At 30.0% G+C, this 27,896-nt stretch overlaps 3 protein-coding genes across 12 annotated transcripts; 1 reads left to right on the top strand and 2 right to left on the bottom strand.

The window, feature by feature from the left end:
• Positions 1–155: 155 nt before the first annotated feature.
• LOC107066621 (ABC transporter G family member 23) lies at positions 156–5,582 on the bottom strand. The gene is made up of 8 exons (XM_089177691.1): positions 5,441–5,582; positions 4,842–5,086; positions 3,989–4,166; positions 3,327–3,420; positions 2,568–2,808; positions 1,598–1,664; positions 1,182–1,419; positions 156–1,055 (listed from the first exon to the last, which is right to left on the bottom strand). Exons 1-8 carry the CDS (start codon positions 5,542–5,544, stop codon positions 798–800), a joined length of 1,425 nt encoding a protein of 474 aa, XP_089033817.1. The 5' UTR covers positions 5,545–5,582; the 3' UTR covers positions 156–797.
• Positions 5,450–20,555, bottom strand: LOC107065543 (uncharacterized). The gene is made up of 5 exons (XM_089177711.1): positions 17,985–20,555; positions 17,608–17,889; positions 17,342–17,539; positions 16,178–16,276; positions 5,450–5,592 (listed from the first exon to the last, which is right to left on the bottom strand). The coding sequence occupies exons 1-5, from the start codon at positions 18,127–18,129 to the stop codon at positions 5,546–5,548; spliced, it is 771 nt and encodes a 256-aa protein (XP_089033837.1). The 5' UTR covers positions 18,130–20,555; the 3' UTR covers positions 5,450–5,545.
• On the top strand, positions 16,064–27,896 carry LOC107065544 (retinol dehydrogenase 14). 10 transcript variants are annotated; one of them, XM_089177697.1, is made up of 6 exons: positions 16,064–16,099; positions 16,204–16,299; positions 25,419–25,603; positions 26,450–26,686; positions 26,934–27,334; positions 27,605–27,896. In XM_089177697.1, exons 3-6 carry the CDS (start codon positions 25,471–25,473, stop codon positions 27,707–27,709), a joined length of 876 nt encoding a protein of 291 aa, XP_089033823.1. In that variant the 5' UTR covers positions 16,064–16,099; positions 16,204–16,299; positions 25,419–25,470; the 3' UTR covers positions 27,710–27,896. The 10 variants fall into 10 exon arrangements, with proteins under 10 accessions (XP_089033823.1, XP_089033825.1, XP_089033822.1 ...); XM_089177694.1 differs by lacking the exons at positions 16,064–16,099; positions 16,204–16,299 and adding exons at positions 21,712–22,675; positions 25,258–25,315; XM_089177699.1 differs by lacking the exons at positions 16,064–16,099; positions 16,204–16,299 and adding an exon at positions 21,402–21,697.

Genomic DNA, 27,896 nt, shown 5'->3' with positions numbered 1-27,896 from the left:
GCAGGCTAAATCCTAGTTTTTCTCTTTTTTTCTCATTATTTAGTATGGCAACCGTTTCATAGCTTCGTTACATAGCTCCGTTTCCGTTTATTTACTTTTCAGATCACTTCCATTCTAAAGAAGTTTTCATTTCAAAAATTAAAGATTTTTGAGGTATCATGCATCAGAATATGTGTCGAGAATAAGTGTTTCGGCAAAATTTCAAAAACGTAGTTTCGAGAAAAACGCGTTTAAAGTTTTGAGAACAGATTTTTTATAAAAAAATTATACTAACATTATTCTGCTATGCCTGGTGCATACAGTAGTCCTTCAGCTTCCTCATAATTATCATTTTAAACAGCTTTGAGAACCCTACGTAGGTTCTGGCCTCTTTAGAGTTAGCTTCTGTAGTTTTCTTCGCTCTCAAAATACGAGCATTATCAACGGTGTCGACGTAGTTTCTGGCTGTTTGACCAATGTATTTCATGTATTTCAAACCATAATGCTCCTCAGAACGCTTGAACATTTCAGAAACACTGTCGACCTCCATTTTGCCACTGCTACCCTCGTGATTTGCTGTGCATTCATTTTTGTGATCTTCAGATAAACTCTCAGCTTCGATGGGGTTTTTTGTTGCTAAATACTGACATGCTTTACATATGCTTGATTTTACTATCACATCAATTATTTTATTTAAAAATTTGCCTATCAATGACACAATACCTAACAGAGAGTAAATAGAGGCAACAAAATAGAGGCGTTCTGAGTTATACACACTACGGCGCGCTCCATACTTTCTCCATACTTTGAGTCTTTTTCTATTGTTTTATTTTTATTTTTGCTTCAATTAAAAGAAAGAAAAAAAAAAAATTAAAAACTTGTAAATGTGTATATTTACTGGACATGTCCAACCAGACTTGAATTTCTCCCATTTCAAATTTTTCATCTCTCAAAAATCTCTCCAGTTCTAATCTTCTTTGCAATGCTTGCGAAAGGTTTTTACCTAAATGTATCATACCATGAATTTTTCCTTTTCTCACACTATTTTGCATATCCGAAAAATTATCGTAAAATTCCTATGAAAGAGAGAGAGAGAGAGAGAAAATAAAAATAAGTGAAAATAAAATATATTTATAAATTATGTTAATTAATTTGTTGTAGAAAAAAAAACAATTACATATTTATTATTTTATATTTCTTACCAGTTCCTGGGTGTTATTTTTTACATTATGCAAAAATTGACAACTAAAGTCAATGATATTGCACGTACCACCGAATTCGTCCGGCATGTAACTAACGTTGCCAATATTTTGACCAAAATTACAATTTCCAGATTCTTCATTGAAAACACCGATTCTTAGATTTTGAGGATCGTGACCAAAGGAAAAAAGAAATAATAAAAATTGAATAAATGGAAATCCTATTGTAAATACGATTCCACTGTAAGTAAATATTAATTGTTATTATTATTATTATTATTATTATTATTATTATTATTATTATTATTACTATTATCATGACAATTAAATTTCGTGTAAATATTTGTCTTCTCTGATTGAAAGAAATATATATATATATAAAACACTAGTTAAAAAAGAATAAAAAATGATTATCGTACCTAGGACGTCGGAAAAATTGCGTAATATTTTTGATTATAAGAGCGTTGAATCTTCCAGAAGTCGTAGCTGCGAAAAGAAAAGTCGTTAATTGTTATTGAACTAAAAGATAAGATAAAACACGTTAAAGATTCAAGAAATATTAAAGAAAAAATGTTATTTTTCTTTTTTTCCTAAGTATTGTTTCAATTGATAGGACACTCGTCACTTGATATTGAAAAATTTCAATGTTAAAAGAAAACCACGAACCGCAAGATTGCTTGTCATCTTTTAAGGAGAAAAAAACCATTCAAGAAAAATAATGCGTTGTATTAATTTACATTGTAAGAACCCGTTTTATACTCGATTATTTTTATCATCTATTATTGTCGTTCTTTTTTTTTATCTTTTCATTTGAGATAATAATTTTCAAATTTGTAAATGTTTATTTTATTTCCTTTTTTTTCATAACAATTTTTAACAATTTTTAATATAAGAAAATGAAAATCAAGAAAAATTATCAACGTTCGGTACAATAATAGAATATATTTTTTTTTAATCGTTTTTTTCGTAAATATTGCATATATGAGAAGGGGATTGAAAAATATTGGAACCTCGATAAAAAAAAAGATTTTGTTTAAAAAAAAAATCGTAAAAGTGAGCAAAACTTGTCGATAAACCCACGTATAATGGATGACTTCCGGTACTTGACAATCTTTGTAATAGTAAAATAAATAGTATTCGAACGTCTTATTATTCGAACACTTTGTATATATAATTATCTATATTACATCGAGTTGTAATATTTGATTAATTTGTCATATCATTGTTTTGAAATATTATAAAATTACCATCCTGTTAATGTTCTATTATAAAAAAAAAAAAGAATAAAAAGTATTCATTTATCTCAATAATTATATAACCTTTCTATCAATATTATTTAATCACTGGAGGCTTTAAATGCATAATTCATACTTGTAGAAATATACTTACCTGAATATTTCATCGGTTTTACTGGAATACTCGTTGAATTCGTAGGATGTTGAACCAAAGTTTCTATGAATTCTGTTTCTTGCAACATCTCAGAATTATTAATCACATTTCTCTTAAAATTCTCTTCTTGTTCTATACTTAATTTAAGAAAAGCTTCCTCTAAATTATCACACTGTAAACGATCCATCAATTCATCAGGAGTAGATTCTACTAATAATTTACCGGATCTCATTAAACCAATCTGAAAACAATATAAACAGGCTATTATCTTTTTTATTGATTTTATCTTCCTATGTTTTTTTATACTTATAAATAAAAAAAGTTTAGGAGTAAATAATAATGACAACTAAGTTTATACGCATTTAAAGACGTAGTTTTTTTAAAACAAAGTTATAAACATGTTTTTTACGCAATTACGTTAATATTTCTTATTTATTGCGATTCAATGTTGTTTATAAAGAATTTATAAATAATATTGATTCATCATTTTTTTCTGGATTATATATGGATAATAATTAATGCAACTATATCCTATGTTATTGGTTTTATTTTCTTTTATTTTTTTCTCATTTTTTTTTCCACATATAACTATGCGAACAAATTTAGATGTAATATATTTTACCTAACTAGAATAAATTGAATGTATTAAAATATCCAATTAGTCTTAAATCTCAGAACATAAGAAATAGATAATCCCAGAAGATTATTATACAAGAAAAGACATTTTATATTTTTAAACTTATTTTTCTTTTTACTTACTTTATTCGCTTGTTTGGCTTCCTCGATGTAATGTGTAGTAATTATAACAGTAACACCGTTCTCCTGTGTGATTTTACATAAATAGTTCCAAATACTGGAAGAAAGGTAAAAAGTAACAAAATAAACGAATTAACAAAATTATAAAGAATAATTAAATTATATTAATAATTGAATGATTGAAAAATAAATATCATGTGTGCAGATTCACACGTGTTAGAAGTGAAACGAATGAATCGAATGCAGAGTATTAGGAGTAAGATAATTTTAGGGTTTATTTATTATAATATTGTTACCATATATACCAAATGATATGATCTTGGGGTAGGGGTAGCTGACAAAAACTACCATGACAACAATATTATAATAAATAAAATCTAAAATTATCCTACTCCTGATATTTTGCATTCGTCTCATTCTTTCGAAACTTGCTTTTTTGAAGGTTTCACTTGTAACGTGAGTAAACTGCACACATGACATTCTTTTAATTTCAGAGATAAGTTTTTTAATTATAATATAATGCGTGAATAGACAAGGAAAACGAAATTGGATAAATATAATTATTTAGTTATACTTTTATGTGAAGTTTTAAAAATATGTTACCCGTATTCCTTACCTTTTTTTAATCACTTAATTAAATAGAATAAGATAAAAAAGATACTTACCTATCTCTTAACACCGGATCAAGGCCTACGGTTGGTTCATCAAGGATTAATAATTCTGGACTGTGAAGTAAAGCTGCAGCAAATGATATTCTTCTCTTCTGTCCACCGCTCGTATTTTTTACCAATCGACTCGTTGGTGGTAATTGCAAAATTTCTTTTAGATCATAATATCGTTGTTCTGAAACAAGTTGAATGGTAAACGTAACATCGAGCTATTAACAAGATGGGATAAATAATTTTTTGCTATAATAATATTTTTCTTTATCATAGTAAATTTAAACTAAATGCGCAATTAAATAAAACCGATCAAATGCGATTTAATTAACAACCGTCTATATATGTATATAATTATGCGCATTATGGTGTAACTTTTAATAATTTAATACTATATAATTATTATTAAGTAATTGACAAGTATATATACTTAATAATACATTTAAAAATATTGTATATTGTATTTTAAAAAGATTGCTTGCGGTACTTTCGAATTAATAAAAACTGCTAATCACATCGAGTAACAAATATTATTACGATACATAATATTCCGAGAATAATGACAAATAATGATAACAATAAATTATGTGCAGATTATTTTTACTTTTGTATGCAAATAAATTGAGCTGTTTATTTTGAAAGTGGCCTAACTCCATTTATATTCGAATCGAGATATTGTAGGATTTGCGTTTCACTGCAATTTAAAATATACCTACAAGATACTAACGAGTTATACTGCTTAAGTGTATCTAAAGGTGTTCAATTTATAGCTTTTATTAAAATAAATTATTAAGTGAAAGCAATTATTAAGTGAATAATATACGTTTATTTAGAAAAATTTTTAAAAAGATTCTCTTACCTATCTCATCATCCTTCATACCATTTATTCTTCCGAAATAATTTAGTGCACCAATTACAGTAAACTCATCTATAAGGCAAATGTCCTGCGGCATAAAACCAACTCTAGGTCCGGGAATTCCCGAATTTTTGGTACCCGGTTTTCCTCCTAGCACCCAAATATCACCGCTGTTTATTTCTCGGATACCAACGATGCACGATAGGAGAGTTGTTTTTCCACATCCACTTGGACCCAATAATCCGTATCTGTTTATGGGAATTTAATATTTTATGTTCTTTTTTATTTTCTTTAACCTTTCGTATGTTATTTTATTTATTTTATTTTACTTTTGAAATTACTTTATACATTTCATTTTGTCAATCGTAGTATGGAAAAAGACTCGTTCAGCATTTTTATTACATATAAATAATAATTGATTTTAAAATTCGCTTAATAAGGATTTATTTTTCAATGCGATTATAATAACTTAAGAATTATTTTTGAACAAATTTAACGGAAAATAATAGTAGGCAACTATTATCTTTCGTTTTTCTTTACAGGTTTTTTTCTTTTTTTGTCTCGAGATGAAAAAATAAAGAAATAACTATGATGGTACTTACATGGAACCCTTAGGAACGATCATATTCAATCCATCGAGTACATTAATAGCTTTTCCATAAGATTTGTTGGCATTTCTTACTACGATTGCTTCCGTTTCATACATTTTAGATTTCTTGAAGTTGATACGTTGTCACTCGTTGATAATATCTGTCTGATCGAAAAAAAGAAAACCAGAAAAATAAGTGAATTATTTAAATAAATTATTCAAATGATAAGTGTAAAAGTTTTAAATATGTTGTAAGTTTATTTACATTATCGTCAATTTATTCGTCTTCGGCTTATTTATTTCTTTTTTGTTTACGTAAATATTATTGTTTTGTACACCGGTGCTTTGATAAGAACTATAAAGTATTTATCTATCGCAAAAATGTTTTTTGAGAATTTGATATTGATTGATGTTACTTGTGATTACTCGCTGTTGCGTTGTTACTTGTAATTGAGTTTTAATTGTAATTGCCTTTCATTAAGATGGTACACAACAATTATTTATTTAAAATAACTGATACGTAATTATTATATGTATATAATATTTTATACTAATTATAATTAATATGTAACTTTATATTTATACTAAATATAATTAATATGATAATTATATGTATAAAATATACATATTTATATATAAAGAGAAAAAATAATTAAAATACTTGTAGTGTTCATTTGCATTTATAATTGACATACTTACAATGTGTTTTTCTTTTTATTTAATCTTTTACTATTATTCTTTGCAAACAAACACAAATCGGATAAAATCGTTTAACGATTGATGCTTTTTTTTTGTCCTCACTTTAAAAAGAAAAAAATATAAAAAATAATAAAGAAGGAAATAAATCCAACAGAAAAATATTTATTTAATTGCACAATCACTCATTTAAATTTAAGATTTATCTTATTATTCAAATTTTTTCCAATGCTTATAGGTTTATGTCTATCATTTGTATCGCATTATAAGAAAATTTACAATCTTTACTTTTTAATGAATATATTTATAAGAAATTACGTTGATACATATCCGATTATAAATTGAAGGGGATTAAACTTCGTAAGTATATTATATTTGTTATTTTATGATATTTTCAAATTCGACTAAATCTAATTATTTACTAAAATAAGTTAATTTCATTGTATCATTTGCCTTACTCAAATCTATTATTGATTATAAATTGTATTTTTAATATTAAAAATATCTTTTATTCTTCCTATTAATTTACTATAAGTTTAAGCCGTTGTTTTTTTCTTTTCTTTTTAATTATTTAAATCAAAAATTTTATTTTAACAATACAAATATTTGACGCGATTTGAGAGTATAATATATATATTTATTCCTAATTAAAAACAAATCAACTGATTATAATACACTGTTACTTAGAAATCATATGAAATACCCTGTGTCATCGATTAAATCGTGATTTGTATGTTAAATGTTACATAAATTAGCTTTTTTATGAGCAATGTTCATCTATTAATTTGATTTGCGTCATACAAATAAATAATTTGATACGTGAAATACAAATAATGATAAAAAATAATTAAATACATTATTTTACTAATAAAATTCTTTTGTTTTTAAATTATCGAATGATGTTATTTCTCTCTTTATCATCATATTTCTATATCAGAGATATCATTTCTCTCTAGATCATTTCTCTTTCTATCTATCTCTTTCTCTTCTCATACCATTTCCAAGTATTTTATGTATGTGTTTACTCCTAAAATCTCTTCCGACCGATCACATGTTCCTTATACGTGTTCGATGAACGACGGCTCTTATCACGCAATCGCTAAAGTTAAAAAAAAATGATTGAAAAATTTATTAGAAAAAACAAAAGAAAAACGAAAAAAACAGAAGTATTAGAAGAAAAATGAAAAAAAAGCAACGATTGTAAACTTTACAGATCGTCGATATTATTATTAATCGTTTAAAAATCGTATGAGAAATTTTATAAATATTTATCCATAAATCAAATATACGACAAGAGAAAAATAATAATTAACGTAAATATGATCTTTTATATGATGATTTTCATATTTTACCCCTTTTTCTCGATTAAATAAAAAATAGAAACAAAAAAAAAAACAAAAAACAAAATAAGTAAATGATAATGATTACTGATATAAATATACAACAAAAAAAGAATTGATAAAAAAAAAATACGATGACGTGATAAAAGCCGGTGTACCGGTTCGGTTCTGATGTAGCATGTGATATGTGTTTTCCAGGGTACAACAAAACCTGCATGCCTACTGTAAGACAGATGATAGTTGACTATCTTGCTGCTCGTCCCTTGCCAATCCGATGTGGCCCCTGCCTTACTGCTAAAAGTACTAATAATGCTACTAACAATCGCAGTAGTAATGGTGCCAATCGCGTTAGTAGCACGGCTAACAGCAACATCAGCAACAGCTACAACATCATCAACAATATCAACAAGAACAACTACAACAACAACAAGAATGTACACCTACGAGAGAGAACTTAGAATTCCCTAGAGTTTTATAATGTCGGAATATAGAAGATGATCATTTCAACGAGAAATCACAAAGAAAATAGGTCAGTGCAGGAGCTTGCATATTTTTTGTATTTTATTTTATATTTTTTTCATTCTTTTTTTTTTATATTTTTTCAGGCTGTGAATAGTTGATTTTTGTTCTAGGGTTTTTTTTGGAAAAGTCTTTCGTTTTTTTTTAACTTTTTATAGGATATTCTCTCCTATTGGACGATCTTGCATTTTTATAGTTTCCTTGTAATATAATGCATTTTTTTTTTAGGTATATGTACGTATTTATATATATATATATATAAATCATTCGATCAAAGATCGAAATAAATAGAGACAAACGTACGAAAATGAAGAAATCTAATTTAAATTATATTTATGCGCAAAATAAGAAAAAATAAAACGAAAAAATTGATACACATTTGTTTTAGAATAATAATCTATTATATGTATGATGTACACAATAGTACATATTATATGTATATATATTTTACAACAAAACCACACAAAAAAAAAAACATGCAGTAAGTGAGAAACGTTTAGCGTAAAAAATATATATCAAAAACGTATTTATTATTATTTTTGAAACGATATTTAGAAATTTTGTGTAGACTGTTATTTTTGCTAACAAAATATGTCGATTAATTTTATTCTCGGTTACCTTGATGATTTCATAAAAAAACATATACGCTTCTATAGTTAGAAACTATACGTAATAACCGTGTGTGTTTAAATCGATATAGTTTCTTATTTTTAAATATACGTATGTAATACGTAAAAACGAGATGTTACAATTTAACACGCACACTTATGTGATTATATTGGGTCTTTCGTGTGCAATTAGTAAATCTTATGAAATATATTTGTGAGCACCATGAAGAGGAATGAAATGTAATTATAAAAATATTCATAGTTTTTATTTTCAAGATCACTTATTGAAGGTATATTTTAAAAATCACATTGATCTTTTTATCTTAATTAAAACATCGGTCGGTACATATCTCGAATATAAATTTTTCTACTTATTGTTAAATGAAAAAGTTAAAAGCTATATCTAATTGTAAAATTAAAATCTATTTTCTGTTTATTTTTTTTTTTTTTTTTTTTTTAAATTGTATGATACGTTTTTTTTTTAACACATCGATCGAACGCTGCTCGAAATTTTTTTTTATATCAAAAATAAGCTTGTATATATTATTATGAATTAATTAAATTAATTGAAATATTTCTTTGTGAACTTGATAAAATTAAATAAAAAGATATATCATAATATAAGCTCGTTTACACAAAAAATTCAATATATTTTATTCATTTTAAAAATACATTCTTAAAATATTCTTGTAATTTCTTTTTTTCTTTCGTCACAAGCTGAATTTGATTCTCGAATTTATAATTTTCTATTAATTTCTCTTTATATAATTAATTAACCGATTGTTTATCTCTTGCATAAAAGGAGAAAGTAATTATTATAAAAGATATGATACGATCGAATTTTACAAACACGCAATATTATATGTAAATACATCAAAATTAATATTTAAAAAAGAAGATAAAGGAAAACAAAAACGAGTACCAATTATTATGACGAAACAGCCTTATGAGTAAATATTAGTTATTTCCTTAATTATTATATGTCCCATCCAAAAGAAAAAGAATAATAATACTATTGGAGAAGTTGACGATTGAATCGACTTGTTTTACTAAACTACAAATACGACATAAAAGTTAATATTAAGAAAAAGAAGAAAGAAATAAGAAGAAATATATACCAATTACATCTAATAACAACAGGAACAACGTAATCGTTAATATTATTCGCACGTTGTATATGTTTGTAATATCGCGTTTATATATATATATATATATTTTAGGTTGACACCAATATTATAACGACGAACATTAAAAAATATATTCTATAAGCAAAAATAAGAAATAAATAAATGTTATAAAAATAGACTATATTAGATGCAGACTTTTTATTCAATACGCATTGCATGAAATTTATCGAATGACAAATTTCTTTCGAATTATTTATTATAATATTTAATAAGTAATATATATATATATATATATAATGTTACTTTGAGGTACCTAGGCCTAGTATTTGACTAGACACATTATTAGAGAAAAAATTATTTGTCCTATATCTAGAAACTATTAATTTTTCTCAACAAAATATTCTTAAGATATTAATTTTTTCGAAGATTAAGGTAGTACCCCCCTGTGAAGACCGAAATTTCAATGCTTTTTCATGAATTTTTTTGAATAGGAAAACAAAATGCGATCGTTTTGAAATTTTAATATGTTTTTATCAGTATCTTAAACTATAAAAAAAATTTTTTTTAACCTAATTTGGGCAAGATTTGTCCCTTTTTTTTAACGTTAAATTGGAGTCCCCCAATTCAATTTGCGGAAGCACAGAGCCTTTGTAGCCGTCTGAAATAAAAAAACTAAAAATACTTATTATTCTTTAGGCTTAAATATAGACATAATACCAACAATATGTATATTTTTTTCAAAAAAGAAAACAAAATGACGGACGTGTGAAAAAATTTTTTTCAAAATCGGTGCTTTTTTTTACCTTTAATTGTTTAAAAAAATATATTTATTATTAAAAAAAAAATCATGTGTGCAAATCACACGTGTTAGAAGTGAAACCTTCAAAAATAGAAGTTTCGAGAGAATGAGACGAATGGACAGTTTTAAGAGTAAGATAATTGTAGGATTTATTTGTTTTAATATTATTACTATATATAATAAAGGTCACCGGTATGGTCTCTGGGTGGAATAGCTGATAAAAAGTGCACTTTTCACAATTCAAGCAATAAAAACGGAATACTGAATGCGATAGTTATAAATAATCACCAAAATGGTAGGATGTTTATCAAAGGAAATATAATTCGTCAGAAATTAGGTAAAAATAAATAATCCTATTTTTGAAACTCAGGTATAAAATTTTTTTTGTTAGTATGGTTTTCTATTTCCCGTTTTCATCTACATTCTTGCGCTATATAACAAACATTTTAGGATAGATGAAATAAAGACGTTATGAAAAACATATGGAAAATACTGCTGGACTGAACGAAGGTTCTGGTAAAATGCAATGAAAGATCTAATAAAGATATTCTCTAGAAATGTTTTTTAAACTCTGTAGCCTACCACACTTCGAGACCCTTATTACTTATAACATATCTCGTCCTTATTCTTTAGACTAAAAACTTATCTTTCTAAATACTCTCGTCTAAATAAAGATCAGAACAACGAAAAATCAAAAAAATGCATTGAATCGTATCGCTCTCTCAGCTTATCGAACTGTGTACACTACGAGTCTCAAATTTCATCTCCGTGCTAAGCTCCACCGATTTACGCTGGGCGTTCAACATCTTAAAAATGTTTTTATTTGATTAAAAAATTAACATAAATTTCCTTATTACGTAAATACTATAATTATTAATATAATTTTTTTGTATTCCTGGGTCAATACAAGTCTTTATATATTTTTTATAAAAACATATAAATATGAAATTCAATAGACTTATTTAAATCTTAATGAATCGAATATATTCTATGAAGAAGGAAAAGAAAAATGTAACAGTAATTTACTTACTTCTGAATGGAGTTTGTCATCTACTTCTAATGTTTTCTACAGTGTTGTCTAATTTTTTTCTCTAATGTATTTTGTAATTTTTTAATATGCAGAGTAAGATATCTTTAACAAAAGGATTTGAGAAGTGAGTAGGAATGATGACAACACGCCCATATTCTTTGCAAAACTATAGGCATAAATATTATCGAACCGATAATAAAGATTAGGAATATACATCACATTTCAACGGACTTTCTCTGTTTTTTATAATTCTGTTCTCATGGAAACGATTCAAGCTTGGGAGTAGGTAGCTGACAAAAACTAACATTTCAAAATTGTACCCATGAAGATAGAACATCGAGGATAATATTAGAAAGGAATCTGAAAGAAATAAGATACGAAGACCGCGAATGGAAGGATCGTTCTCAGGGACGGGAATAATGGCGGGATTTGGTATTTGCGGCAATGAACTTTCGAGTTCCTAACGCCAATTAATAATAATAATAATGAAGATAGAATATCGAATGCGCTAGTCATAAATACAAACCCAAAATTGTAGAATTTAATTTATTACACGCGACTAATAGAATTATTTAATTGTTGTTCATCGAAATATGCTAGAGACTAACACTACAGCTACAACAGAAGATAAACATATTTCATTAATTCTAAATCATCCGTTTCCATTGTAACAGAATTCTAACATATTCCTTATTTTAACTGCCCTTTTAGTCTTTTAGTTATCATATATCTAAATCTCATCAATCGTCAACATACTTACAATTCTTTATTTCACTAACTGATAAAGATTTCACAATTACCAAAAAACCTTAAACAAATCGAGCCATATTAATTTGTTCACAATAGTGAAAAATAATGATAGCTTAGAAATAAATGATAAATAACGAATAAAAAATGTAGGTATCTCCCAAATGAATATAATAAAGAACAGAATAGTTATTAGATACTGTACGATTCGAAACGATCGTAGGCAACTAGCTGTATTCAAAACGCGCGCTATCGTTTCTTTCATCTCCACCTCTCACATCCCCCCACATGCGCCCTGCTGGACCTGTTCGAAGGCATGTATTCTCAGTGATCCGGCCAGTGATCCCATTCGTACGATAATTATCGTACGCATCATACACCACACGCGCCTTGTACGATCAAAAATCCAACTTGTACGATAATTTACGATTATTGAAGTGAAAACTTCTTTAGAATAGGAGTGATCTAATAAAGTAAAGAAACGGAGCTATGTAACGAAGTTATGAAACGGCTGCTATACTAAATAATGAGAGAAAAAGAGACAAACATATAGGATTTAGCCTGAGAGAGAATACGACGGAATATAGCTATACAGTTTTTCCTATTCTCGGTCTCCTTTATGCTATGCTTCGTAGTTATCGCTCCTGGTTTTATATGTGTGTGTTTGTGCGCGACTGCATACTACAAAGCGTGGACACGTATTCTTTCGATACTCGAAATGTTTGTAGGTACGAGCAATAGAAAGGTAAAAGAATAAACAGAGATAAGCACGTAGGTATGCGACAAAAGTATAAGGTCCAAACCAACCGACGGTCGAAATAAAGAAAGAAGGTGCGTGGACTGTTTTTATTTTACCATACGTGTAATTTCTTTTCTATTTAAAAATGTTTCTATTTTATTGAAAAATTAGTATTAAATTCTTTATTTGGCAAATATTGTAATTAACGATTAGATAGTGAAGAGAGGAGAAGGTGACGGATTATAGAGGGATAACACTCATGCCGTCTCTGTACAAAGTGTACGCAGCAGTTCTGGCGGGCAGGATAGAGGAGGAGGTGGAGAGGAAGGAGCTGGTGCCGCAGAACCAGACAGGATTTAGGAGAGGTCTAGGAACGATAGAAAATATATATGTTTTGAATTATCTGGTGGGAAGACAAGGGAGGAGAGAGAGGGGGAAGCTGGTGGCGGCGTTCCTGGACTTTAAGGCGACTTTTGATTCGGTGGATCGGGAGGTGCTGCTGCGTGGGATGGAGAAGAGAGGGATAAGAGAAGGGCTCAGAGAAAGGGTGAAGGAGGTACTGAATGAAACGGCGAGTAGGGTGAAGGCAGGGGGGAGGAGGGTGATAGATTCTGGACGGCAAGAGGGGTCAGGCAGGGATGCCTAATGAGCCCGATGCTCTTTAACCTCCTGATTGCAGACTTGGAGGAGGAGCTGTTGAAAGGAAGATGGGGTGGGGTTAAGGTGAGAGGGAGGAGGATTTGCTCACTGGCGTATGCAGACGATGTGATGTTGTTGGCGGAAAGCGAGGAGGAGATGGAGAGCATGCTGAGGAGAATGGAGGGATACTGTGATAAGAAGAAATTGGAGGTCAGTGTGGAGAAAACAAAGATTGTGAGATTTAGGAGAGGAGGGGGAAGAAATAGGGAGATTGATTGGAACTGGAAGGGAAAGAGAATAGAGGAGGTGAAGGAATTTAGATATCTGGGCTATGTGTTCAGGAAGAATGGAGGTCAAGATGCACATGTGAAGGAGAGGGTGAAGAAGGCAGGGGTTGCTATGAGGCAGATTTGGGGATTGGGGAAGAGGATGTTCGGCAAGGATTGGGTGAGGAGGCTGTGGCTTTTTGACAAGCTAGTGTGGACGGTGTTGAGTTATGGAGCGGAAATATGGGGGTGGGAGGAGAGGAAGGAGATCGAGGGGGTGCAGGAAAGATTTTTGAGGTGGACTATGGGGTTGGACTGGAGGACACCAGGGTATATGGTAAGAGAGGAAGGGAAGAGAGACAAATTGGAAATAAAGGCGGCGAAGAGAGCATGGAAGTATGAGGAGAAGTTAAGGAGAGGAGAGGGTTGAGAGGGAGCTGGCGAGAGAGTGTTGGAAGGAGGCACAGGAGAGAGAAAGGGAGGAGGAAGTACAGAAGTCAAAGTGGGAAGTAGAGAGGATAAAGTTTAAAGAGAGGATAGCGCAGGACGGGGTGGAGGGGGTGGAAAGGTGGGAGGAGATTGAGAGGGAGGAAAGAAGGCGACAGGAGGTTGAGAGATGGGAGAAGATACTGGAGTCCAAATACAACATGTGGTACAAGACGGTGGTAGCGGAGGGTTTGCCAGGATATTGGGTAGGAAAGTGGAGGGAAGAGAGAAAAAGAAGAGTAGCGAGATTTAGATTGGGGAATGAGATGAGGGAAGGGAGATACTGGGAAGAGGAGGAGAAGAAAAAATGTAGGGTGTGTGGTTGGGAGAGAGAGACATGGGAGCATGTGTTGGAGGGCTGCAGTAGAGCGGTCGGGGAGGAGGACGGGAGAGGAGTGGAAGAGAGGATCAAGGAAATTTTAGATAAGAGTGGAATGGGGGAGGAGTGGATGAAGAGGATTGAGAGTATGAGAGAGAAGAAGAAGAGGCAATGAGGGGAAGAAGGGAGGAAGAAGTGGAAGTTTGGAACGGGTGAAGGGGGAAGGGAGGAAAAGGAAGTGAGGGAGAGGGTAGTGTTAAGTTAGGTTAAGGAGATAATTGTTAAAGGAGTGTAACCCTTCGGGGATGCAGTAAATATTATCTACTATCTACTACTGTAATTAACGATTACGAAATATATAGAATATAATAATCGTATTGTCTGCAATATTTTACAAAAAAATGAAATGATTATCAGATACATCAGAGAAAAAAATTAAACAACATTGTAGAATATTTTTCTTATAAATATCCAAAAACATGTTTTTTAATTATAATGTTTGCTTATTTAGGAAATTTATACTAATTTTTCAATAAAATAAAAAAGTGTTTAAATAGAAGAAACTAGACACGTTACAAAAACAAATAAACCTTATTTACTTTATATTTCTAATAAGAATAAAATAATATAACTTATTTTACAAATATAGAAAAAAAATATAGAAAATAAATTTTTAAAAAAATTTTTTAATATTATAAAATAAAACAACGAAAATAGAAATAGATTTTAAAATCGTTGTAATTGAAAACCCGATGAAACGAAAAAAAATACTACCACAATTGTTCCCTTCTTTAACAGCATCTACAGTTATTAGTTGCAACACAAAAAGAAATACCTGTGTATGTTAACCCATGATAAAGATATCTCAAATTCAAAGGAAAGGTGAAAAGAGTGAAAGAAAAAATTCATCTACCGGAGTTTCAAAAAAATATATATTATATTTACTTGAATTAGGACGGCATATCTTTCTGTCGACAAATATTCTATAATTTTCGTCTCGGTAATATGGATACGCGTGAGATGTGATCTATGATGTAACGAATAATATCATGTTGACCGTGAATGAAACAACGTAACGTACATGGTAAATATATAAGTGAAAGCGAACTGACTATAGTCAGTAATCATTGAAACATAGTTGAGTATGGATTGAGGTGAATTAAATTAAAATGAAATTTCAAAACGTCGATGATAGATAATTTTTTATATAATTTGTCAACCCATTGAAATATACGAAATATTGACAATACGGGAAATTTTGAAGCAACGTTTCATTCACTCTCAGAATTTAATATAAATATGTCAAGTTAATGTGAATACGAATTACAATTTATCTTTGACATTAGACTTGATATACGTAAGTCTTTCAATTTCATTGCACCTTCTAAATAAGCGATCTGATGATTCAAAGTACATATTAAATTATCTTTCTCACGTAATTCTTGTTTCAATTGAATACAGATTTGACGTGGCACGTGTTCGTCTTCCTGATCTACTTCGATTGCTTTATTTTCGTTTATGTTGTTCTTTATTCCTGTAAGAAAATTAAACGTTATTGTAAGTATCGTTGGTATTATATCGTTTAAATAAAAACATATTATATTATGCAACTAGTGCATAAAGTTGTCGATTACGTACTAAAGCAAAGTTGAGCGCACGAGTGAAGCGAGGGCGCTCAGTCGCTCGAGTGGGCAATCGACAACTGCGCACTAGTTGCTTATACTATTTTTTATTACGAATGCGGGGACATATTTGGTACATAATTGGGGTCCAGGGGTAGAGCCCCGGCGGGGGTTCCACAAAACAATTCTGAAAAGGTTAAAAAATTTTAAGTAAATTTATTTGGATAACGGAACTTCGTTTTTTTTTTTAACACCGGAATATCGTTTCCCTCCAATTTCCGAGTAGAGTTTCCTTTCACCAAGATCTAGGGATCCTATAGGAGGGATACACCATGTACATTGCTGGGGGACCAGAACTCGATTTTGCGCGCGAATGATTCAAACATTGAAATAATTATGAAATAATGAATTGCATCAAATACAGAAAAAAAATGAACTATACTTAATGATAATTAAAAATTTATATTAAAATAGAATAGGTTACACGAAAAAATTATTATAAATTCAAGCGGTCCCCCAAAATTTTCAGCCAATGGCACATGAGCTGAATATGAATGGCGCATCCCTCCTACAGGATCCCTACCAAGATCGATATCGTATTCAAACAGGAAATAAAATAAATGAAGAACTAAATATTAATGTTATAGTCTAAGATAGCCTTTTTAAACAAGAAATAAAATAAAGAAAGAACTACATATTAATCTTATCGCCTACAATATTGATACTTTGATTGTGTTCTTTTTATTGTCAATTTTCGTGCAGTAAGTAAAATTTGGGTGCGACAAGTAAACTTTCCGCACTCAAATTGACATTTATTTTATTCAAAAAGCGTGTTGTTATTGTAAAGTATGTAAACAGCGTCTTTCCGACCCCAATAGCTACCGAAAAGATAGTACTTTCCTCGCATGAGTAATAAAAAATAATATAAAATGTGTGTATGTGAAGGAAAAATGAATTATTTATATTTAAATACGTACGGTAATTCATAAAGAAATTCCAAAAGCAAAACCAACTGAACAACCATATCGCAGCATAAAATATTGCATCCTTTATATAGCTTATGGTTAAATGAGAAGGAGCAGCTAATTCTTGAATATTCTTATTCTCGGATGTCAACGTTTCAATACAATTATCATCATTCATATTCACCGGTTGTTTGACATCATCTCTGTTATCTATTAAAATATGATTAATCGGTATTATTATAAAAAAAAACGACAATAAATCAATTTATATAATTTACTTTGTTCAGAATTTGGCGTAGCACTTAATGGCAAAACATCTCGTTGATCGATTTTATCAACTTTACTTCTTATTTCAAAAAGTAATTTCTCGATTGATTCTTGATGACCATTAACTAGTTGACTTACAACATCTTTGTTTAATTTAACGTCTATCTTTGTTAATACTTTGCGATTTAACGTATTCCAATTTTCTTTTTTCAAAAAATAATTATTAGCTGATATATAATTATGAAGATCTACGTAACGAGGATAATACACCTTGAGAATTTCAGCTAACAATACTGATCAACAAAATTAAATATAATATATATTAATTTATTTAATATCTGATATATTATGTTTATATTTTATAAAAACATATGTGTAATGTGTGTACCGCCATCCGAAAAATCTCGATATAGGGAGAGAGGAGATAAATTTTTTTTAGGTTTTGAGAATGGTATACTTTCGATCCATGCACATAATTCTTTCGAATGATCATTTTCAAATTCATTATTCATACAATCCTTTACGTCATTCATTTTTATACGCTTCAGAAGAATCTATTTAATAATAATAAAGTTAACCGTGAATAAAAAGTCTTAAATAATTACCTTTGTAGAATATATCGTATAGAAGTGACGCACATCTTCGTGTTCTTCATAATTCTCTGATTAATTTTGTTTCATTTCGAATAATTATTAACAGACAAAATTGTCATGTCTCGATATATATTAACATCATCCACCTAAATGAAATCAGTATCATTTAAGAAATTCCTCTAATGTCGGATCATTCTTTTGTTTCAATAAATGAGTTTAATCGAAACTACAGCCAGTCGAACATTCAAATATAACGAACTTATAGCTTTGTTCATTCTGATTCCTGTATAGCTTCTTCATTATACTCTGCTTTATAAGTTTGAAAAATAATAAGTTTGATAATTCTTCTCCTAACATTTTAATATCTTCCTGGAGTAAACATGATCTTTCAAAATCTTTAACCCTTTGACGTACGCGATATCTGATAATTTCGCGTGCCATAAGAAACTTGAAAATCGGTCGTGCGCTGTGCAATTCAACTGTTCCGCTGTGTACCCGCTCGTTCAAAACACATATTCTTTAGCACGAGTCAGACTCGTGGTACTCGCTTATGGCACAAATTCTTTACCACGAGTAAGACTCGTGGTGTTCGCTTATAGCACAAATTTTTTACCACGAATCTGAATCGTGGTAATAGATCAAGGGGTTAACCGATTGAACGTACATATTTATTTTTGGATTAAAACTGTTCCCATCGTTTACTGAATAATATAAATCGAATGAGAACAAGTCTTATCATAGAATTGTTGAAAAAATTGCTTCTTATGAAATCTTGTTAGATGTAATAGCACACCTTTTATTTATTTGCATACTATTAATATACCGTGTTCTTTACTCCTTTGCAATAATAAATACATTATAAGAGTATATACATTAGTAGAGAACATAATAAATACATTAGTAGAGAACAAAAAATTTTACAAAAAATACAAAAAAAGGAAATGATACGCAAAACGGAAAATAGTAATAATACAAAGTAACAAATAATATAAACAAAAACTGTGTTTAATATTTATATGTTATATAAGATACACAGTATTTTCTAAATGTTCTTATTAAACCTTCTAAGCATTTAAAATATAGAATCTTCATTATTTTCAAATTATCCGTAACATATATGAAACTCGCACGGTATAAACGAGTTCATATTGTTACGTTTTGATTAATAAGTTTTTATTTTGTTTTAAATAATAAGTCTAAGTATTCTGCATTTTATAAAATTAGTGAATCTAAGAGAATTATTTAATTGTTGTTCATCGAAATATGCTAGAGACTAACACTACAGCTACAACAGAAGATAAACATATTTCATTAATTCTAAATCATCCGTTTCCATTGTAACAGAATTCTAACATATTCCTTATTTTAACTGCCCTTTTAGTCTTTTAGTTATCATATATCTAAATCTCATCAATCGTCAACATACTTACAATTCTTTATTTCACTAACTGATAAAGATTTCACAATTACCAAAAAACCTTAAACAAATCGAGCCATATTAATTTGTTCACAATAGTGAAAAATAATGATAGCTTAGAAATAAATGATAAATAACGAATAAAAAATGTAGGTATCTCCCAAATGAATATAATAAAGAACAGAATAGTTATTAGATACTGTACGATTCGAAACGATCGTAGGCAACTAGCTGTATTCAAAACGCGCGCTATCGTTTCTTTCATCTCCACCTCTCACATCCCCCCACATGCGCCCTGCTGGACCTGTTCGAAGGCATGTATTCTCAGTGATCCGGCCAGTGATCCCATTCGTACGATAATTATCGTACGCATCATACACCACACGCGCCTTGTACGATCAAAAATCCAACTTGTACGATAATTTACGATTATTGAAGTGAAAACTTCTTTAGAATAGGAGTGATCTAATAAAGTAAAGAAACGGAGCTATGTAACGAAGTTATGAAACGGCTGCTATACTAAATAATGAGAGAAAAAGAGACAAACATATAGGATTTAGCCTGAGAGAGAATACGACGGAATATAGCTATACAGTTTTTCCTATTCTCGGTCTCCTTTATGCTATGCTTCGTAGTTATCGCTCCTGGTTTTATATGTGTGTGTTTGTGCGCGACTGCATACTACAAAGCGTGGACACGTATTCTTTCGATACTCGAAATGTTTGTAGGTACGAGCAATAGAAAGGTAAAAGAATAAACAGAGATAAGCACGTAGGTATGCGACAAAAGTATAAGGTCCAAACCAACCGACGGTCGAAATAAAGAAAGAAGGTGCGTGGACTGTTTTTATTTTACCATACGTGTAATTTCTTTTCTATTTAAAAATGTTTCTATTTTATTGAAAAATTAGTATTAAATTCTTTATTTGGCAAATATTATAATAAATAATTATGAAGAACATAAAATATATAATACTTGTATTGTCTGCAATATTTTACAAAAAAATGAAATGATTATCAGATACATCAGAGAAAAAAAATTAAACAACATTGTAGAATATTTTTCTTATAAATATCCAAAAACATGTTTTTTAATTATAATGTTTGCTTATTTAGGAAATTTATACTAATTTTTCAATAAAATAAAAAAGTGTTTAAATAGAAGAAACTAGACACGTTACAAAAACAAATAAACCTTATGTCACGGCCCAGTGACGACTAATTTCGAACTTTGCTGCGCCAATTATGCGAGTGTCCTATTTGTAAGTCGTTAGTCGATTACTATTTAGCTATATTCGTACCTTGTAAAATTGTACTCCTAATTTTGTCTTATAACCACTTTCATGAACGACCATAGATATTGGCATTAGTTGATCACACGTAAATGTGATGGCAAGGATCCATTGTCGTTCATGATCGTGAGGAAGTAAGTAAAGGGTAGATTTTTGCAGTCCTACAGTATCCACTTTCTTGCTGACTATAGTTGAGATCACGCTTAGATAGCGCGTGACTTTTTGTAAAATCTACGGGTAACCGTAACTGATATCTGTTTAGACGAAAAACGATATTTTTCTAAATTAGCAGAATTCACAGTCGATAGAAACTGATATTTTTCCATTTCGAGGAATCGTAGTCAGCAGCATGTAATATCCCAAAATCTGCAGTTTACCGAATGAAAGTGGGTAGTGAGGGAGGTATCTTGCGCAAGTGGGAGGTGTTCCCACCCTTTCGGATTGGGCCCGACGGGAAAAACTGTGTTCTTCCCTGCCGGCAGTCTACCATATTCCGCAGTAGAGTTCGCATTAAAATTAGCCTTTACTTTGTTAGCGATTTACAGCATCTATCGTTTACTTACTCTTCGCGACTAAACTTAACTTCTAACTTAGCCATATTAGTACCTTATTTTGCTTTACTGTTAATAAAGATCTTGTGTAATTTTAACTTTATTTAGTAATATACTGTTATTTTCGTAAAATTGGAAGTGTTTGTGCAAAGTTGAATTAATTTCCTCATCATACACAAATCCTGTTGCCTACCTACACGGCGCTAGCACTACGGAACCCGAGCAGCTTCAGGGCAGTGCTGTCAGATCGTGGGTAAATCTTACCCTCTCCCTGTGCCACTGGGATTGCACACAATGAAAGTTTTCCATGTCCGTGTGTTTGGGATGTCGAAAGAAGTCGAGTGTAACCGAAGTTGGCAGGCACGCCGGAGTGGCATACTATGTGGCTTCGTGACCGAGTCAAAAGGAATTATCTTTGAAATTGTGCTTGTTCGTTGACATCCCCTTCTGGGACGTCACACTTATTTACTTTATATTTCTAATAAGAATAAAATAATATAACTTATTTTACAAATATAGAAAAAAAATATAGAAAATAAATTTTTAAAAAAATTTTTTAATATTATAAAATAAAACAACGAAAATAGAAATAGATTTTAAAATCGTTGTAATTGAAAACCCGATGAAACGAAAAAAAATACTACCACAATTGTTCCCTTCTTTAACAGCATCTACAGTTATTAGTTGCAACACAAAAAGAAATACCTGTGTATGTTAACCCATGATAAAGATATCTCAAATTCAAAGGAAAGGTGAAAAGAGTGAAAGAAAAAATTCATCTACCGGAGTTTCAAAAAAATATATATTATATTTACTTGAATTAGGACGGCATATCTTTCTGTCGACAAATATTCTATAATTTTCGTCTCGGTAATATGGATACGCGTGAGATGTGATCTATGATGTAACGAATAATATCATGTTGACCGTGAATGAAACAACGTAACGTACATGGTAGATATATAAGTGAAAGCGAACTGACTATAGTCAGTAATCATTGAAACATAGTTGAGTATGGATTGAGGTGAATTAAATTAAAATGAAATTTTAAAACGTCGATGATAGATAATTTTTTATATAATTTGTCAACCCATTGAAATATACGAAATATTGACAATACGGGAAATTTTGAAGCAACGTTTCATTCACTCTCAGAATTTAATATAAATATGTCAAGTTAATGTGAATACGAATTACAATTTATCTTTGACATTAGACTTGATATACGTAAGTCTTTCAATTTTTTAAGGGGACCTTCTACTCAGCAATTTTTAAAAAATTTAATTTTTTTTTTTTTTACATTTTTCGAATGTATATATATGTAGAAATATTGTGTTAAAATTTCAAAAAGATCCGATGTCTCTAACTACATTTTTTTGCTGCCTGAACGTTACTATCTCGAACCGCTCTCCTGAGCGTTCGGCGCGCACGGTTCTTATATCGGCTACGGAGACTCCAAGACTTTTAAAATGCTGCTTTATTATCATCCATACGGTAAAGATTTCATTGTTAAAAAGTTGAAGTGTATTTTGCATGTGGCAAAACGTATTTTTAAGCGCGTTAATAAGGCAAGGAAAGCTCTCATACAAAAGAAGAAAATTTAAAAGAAAAACGCCTAACCGCAAAAAAAAAAAAATAAGAACCGTAGCAAAAACAGTAGTGAAGAGAAAAACGACTGTTGTGAAAAAAGTTCCTGAAGTAAAAACTAAAGATTTTACAATCAAATTGATGAAAGAACTCTCAGAGATCTACGGTTTAGCAGTCAGAAGAAATTTGAATTCTTCATAGGATATGCGTAACGAGATTTGGGCAGAATACTACCACAAAATTTCGACTGATGCCAAGCCGAAGCATTCTAAGTGTTCCATCGACTGGTGAAAGTACCTCAAATCTAAGGCACATGGCACCTAAACACATGTTTAACGGCAAAAAAGTTGTTGAAATTGCGTGCAAAGTTTCGGCATGTATCTTCAACGAAGGATTCCGAACAGTGATGAAGATGAAGGAAACGATGGGCATGAAAATTGACCTTCTACTCTGAGCACCTAAAAAAAAGGCTATTTTCGCGAATTTTTTCCAAGAAAACTATAAAAGATATCGATATAAAAGTTGTTGGGTTTGTTAAATTGAGTCTTAAACTATATAAATGAATTTTTATTTTTTCATTTTAATTAATTTTTTATTGCAAAAACAGTAGTATAAAAAAACACCTTAAAACTTTAGTGCTTTGGTAGCTCCATCAGAACTTGAGAATGGTTTACCTGAAACATAAAAGTAAAATGGTTTTATATTCTGTATGACTTCAGCTACAAAGTGACAGTAATATATAAAAATTTTATCAATAAATAAAAAAATGGTGGACAAATTACAAAAAAAAAACGTAAATTTGACCTTTTTTTTCATTGTTTTTGACTAAAAATAAATAGTAAAAATTAAAATATAAGAAAAAACTCTCCGTCACTTTGTTACAGCTCATGTCTAGAATATGTGGATTAAATTTTATAAGAATCGGTTTACTGGTTCGTGAGATACGATGGAGCTAGTATTTCAAAACATAGTTTCGAGATAAACGCGTTTAAAGTTTTTTTTTACTCAAAATCGTTAAAAATTCTTACCTAAACTTAATCTGCGATGCCTGGACCGTACAATAGACCTTCTTCTTGTTCATATTCTTCAATTTCTTCCAGTCTTGCCTTCTTCCACTTTGATCTAGCATTTTTTGAGCACTCAGAGCTTCGACGGTTCGCAGATTCGATACGTCGGTCGTCGCGTCTTTTAGCAAAGTCGATCGCTCCTGGCCCAAGTTTCATGCCCATCGTTTCCATTATCTTCATCACTGTTCGAAATCCTTTGTTGAAGATACATGCTGAATCTTTGCACGCAATTTCAACAACTTTTTTGCCGTTAAACACGTGTTTAGGTGCGATGTGCCTTAGATTTGAGGTACTTTCACCAGTCGATGGAACACTTAGAATGCTTCGGCTTGGCATCAGTCGAAATTTTGTAGTAGTATTCTGCCCAAATCTCGTTACGCATATCCTATGAAGAATTCAAATTTCTTCTGACTGCTAAACCGTAGATCTCTGAGAGTTCTTTCATCAATTTGATTGTAAATCTTTAGTTTTTACTTCAGGAACTTTTTTCACAACAGTCGTTTTTCTCTTCACTACTGTTTTTGCTACGGTTCTTATTTTTTTTTTGGCGGTTAGGCGTTTTTCTTTTAAATTTTCTTCTTTTGTATGAGAGCTTTTCTTGCCTTATTAACGCGCTTAAAAATACGTTTTGCCACATGCAAAATACACTTCAACTTTTTAACAATGAAATCTTTACCGTATGGATGATAATAAAGCAGCATTTTAAAAGTCTTGGAGTCTCCGTAGCCGATATAAGAACCGTGCGCGCCGAACGCTCAGGAGAGCGGTCCGAGATAGTAACGTTCAGGCAGCAAAAAAATGTAGTTAGAGACATCGGATCTTTTTGAAATTTTAACATAATATTTCTACATATATATACATTCGAAAAATGTAAAAAAAAAAATTAAATTTTTTAAAAATTGTAGAGTAGAAGGTCCCCTTAAGACGATACGAGAGGTGAGGTCTTTCCATTATATTCTTTTCACGCGAACGATAATTTCCCCGCGTGGCAACGCCACGTGATTGATCTTTTTTATTATATTCTGCATAACATTCAAGGTTTTTATGCCGCGAGACTTTTTCTTGAATGAGCCAATAAAACATTGTATCTTTGATTGGCTCAATTACGCGTTTTATTTTATACTTTAATTTAATCCCTTATTTTCCACATCATAGCACTTACATAATTGCCAGAGAACTCCTAATCGAGAAATTTAGGCCATACAGATACATTGTATGTTATACCTTAGAACATTAGTTTGTAATTATAATCTCTTTCTTTAAAAAATTGTATAAATTACAATTTTTTATCTTATTGCATTACGATACAATTGCAGTTGTTTATTGGATTTGAATCTTATTAGCGGCATTCACAAAAGTAATAAGAAAATGAAAGATAAAACGGTAATAATTACTGGATGTACGTCTGGCTTGGGCAAGGAAACGACTATACATTTAGCTAAAAAAGGAGCCAAAGTGATTATGGCATGCAGAAACATCGATGTAGCAAATACAATTAAAGGTTATTTTCTGATTATTTTTATTTTTTAATCAAATAGCAAAAACACATTCGATAAATGAATAAGTTTTTCAACTTATTTGTCGATTTGTTCCTCAATATTATCTCATTAAAATTTGCATATAAATTAATTAATTAAATTGTTATTGTGATCGTAAATTTGTTATCTCGTTAAAATTTAAAGAACTATTTTTAATCTCTTTATATTTATTTTTTTATTAAAAATAATATAATGAACTAATTAATGAGATAGTTAACACTTTGACGGTCATTTTGAAATTGATGATAGACAGAAAGAATAATTTTCAAATAATAAAATAATTTTTATTTTCAAATAAAATTTTGTTTTTTTTAATAATTTTTTTTAAGTTTATTAAAACCTTCATTTAACCCTTTCGTTACGGCAGTCACTCCGCGGGAATAACGCTACCATTACGAAGCACCGCGCCACCGAGCTAACGTCAAGATCCGGCGCTCGTATTCACAGGTAATCGAGTGGACACCGTTTTTTTCCGGCGCTCGTAACGAAAGGGTTAATGCGTCAAAACGTCAATGGATTGAATGAAGAGTCGAACTAAAACAGCTTATTAATGTATTTCAATAGCTCGTTAACGTATTAAAAAGAACTTTGCATGTGCTACACAATAAAACTAATTACATAATTGTTTTAATCTGTAATTTTTTCCAAAATGCTTTTCTATTGATTTTTCTAAATGTTTAATGCTTACGTATGTCTTATTTTCATAATTATATAAATCTCTACACAAAAATCTGTAAATCCCCGAACCTATAAAGCTAAAAACCGTTACACTAAAAATAACTTTATTAAACATGTTCTTTCAATTGCAGAAAAAATAATAAAAGAAACAGGAAATTCTAATATCATCATACGTAAATTAGATCTTACTTCTCTGCAGTCCATAAGAAATTTTGCTGAGTTAATAAATAAAGAAGTAAGTAGATTGGATGTTCTCATTCACAATGCAGCTCTAGCTCATTTAAAAAATAAAATCTCTGAAGATGGATTGGAGGTAACCATGGCAACCAATCATTATGGACCATTTCTTCTAACTCATCTCTTAATAGGTAATTAGAACACATACAAGGTAAAATGAACAGAACTAAATTAGAAGATATCTGACAATTGTTATAAACATATTGAAAAGTAAAAAAGCGAAAAACCGTCTAGCTTAAATTGAATTAATCGAATGCGTATTATTTTTTAACAAGTATAATATGATAAATATGTTTTATAAAATAACGTTAATTTAACTGAAACACTGATGCACTGACTCATATGTTATGGATTAATTAACGTTAATTATTATTTCAGATCTGTTAAAAAAATCAAAACCGAGTCGAATAGTCATAGTTTCGTCGGTAATATATAAACTTGGTTCATTAAACTTAAACAATCCTAATCAAATAGATTCGTATATTCCATGTAAATATTACTTTAATTCGAAATATGCAAACTTGCTATTTACATTAGAATTGGCACGTCGTTTAGAAGGTACTGGCGTTATTGCAAATTGTCTGCACCCTGGTGTCACAGATACTGGAATTTGGAAAAGAATTCCATGTTTTTTATATTGGATTTGTAAAGTTCTGATAATAATTCCAGTGGGTATATCAACCCAGGAAGGAGTTCAACGAATTATGTACCTTGTTGAATCCGAAGAAATTAATGGATTATCTGGACAATATTTTATTAAATATTTTAATCATTTAACGGTATGTTATTGTTATTAACTAATCTTTTAATGTATAGTTTTAAGGTTAAGATTTCATATAATCTTTCAATAAGAAAAGAAATACAAAATAAAAATATTGTACCATTGATCACAAAATTTAAATTAAAAAATTATAAATATTTCTTAAGTAATCGAACAAAATTGACGATGAAGGTGTTTATTTTCCTAAACAATTTGATCGTAATTGTTTTAATAGATTAATGGATTTTTTCTCTTCCATAAATTTTGTATATCTTCTTTCTTTTTATAGAAAAGTAGTTTAACGAATATGATCGGCAATCCAGCCCTGCCCAAGAAATTTTGGGAGATCAGCGAAGAACTAGTTAAATTACAGCCAACCGATCCTAAAATATAAAAAATATTTGTTAATTAAGGATGTTGGTAAAATTAAAAACAACATACAAAGATAATTGATAATTATTAAAAAATATAAAAACCATAAGTGAATCCTATTTACTGTGTTTTATTGTCAAAGATTATTTTATTTGTAAATTATAAAAATTTGTAAACATATAAATAAATACATAATACGTAAAAATTAA

This window comes from Polistes dominula, unplaced genomic scaffold, assembly GCF_049000335.1.
Source record: "Polistes dominula isolate Pdom_NZ unplaced genomic scaffold, Pdom_raw_medaka contig_24, whole genome shotgun sequence".
In the NCBI taxonomy this organism is placed as follows: Eukaryota; Metazoa; Arthropoda; class Insecta; order Hymenoptera; family Vespidae; genus Polistes; species Polistes dominula.
This window is presented reverse-complemented; position numbering and strand designations above follow the sequence as displayed.

Coding starts and splice junctions, on each gene's coding strand:
- LOC107066621 (XM_089177691.1), bottom strand. CDS start 5,544: ATGTATGAAACGGAAGCAATCGTAGTAAGAAATGCCAACAAATCTTAT. Junction 2,809..3,326: donor AAGCCAAACAAGCGAATAAA/GTAAGTAAAAAG, acceptor TATTGTTTTCAG/ATTGGTTTAATGAGATCCGG. Junction 1,665..2,567: donor AAAACCGATGAAATATTCAG/GTAAGTATATTT, acceptor TTCTTTTCGCAG/CTACGACTTCTGGAAGATTC.
- LOC107065543 (XM_089177711.1), bottom strand. CDS start 18,129: ATGAATGACGTAAAGGATTGTATGAATAATGAATTTGAAAATGATCAT. Junction 17,540..17,607: donor TACGCCAAATTCTGAACAAA/GTAAATTATATA, acceptor ATATTTTAATAG/ATAACAGAGATGATGTCAAA. Junction 16,277..17,341: donor GAATTTCTTTATGAATTACC/GTACGTATTTAA, acceptor ATTTTCTTACAG/GAATAAAGAACAACATAAAC.
- LOC107065544 (XM_089177697.1), top strand. CDS start 25,471: ATGAAAGATAAAACGGTAATAATTACTGGATGTACGTCTGGCTTGGGC. Junction 25,604..26,449: donor TGTAGCAAATACAATTAAAG/GTTATTTTCTGA, acceptor TTTCAATTGCAG/AAAAAATAATAAAAGAAACA. Junction 27,335..27,604: donor AATATTTTAATCATTTAACG/GTATGTTATTGT, acceptor TTCTTTTTATAG/AAAAGTAGTTTAACGAATAT.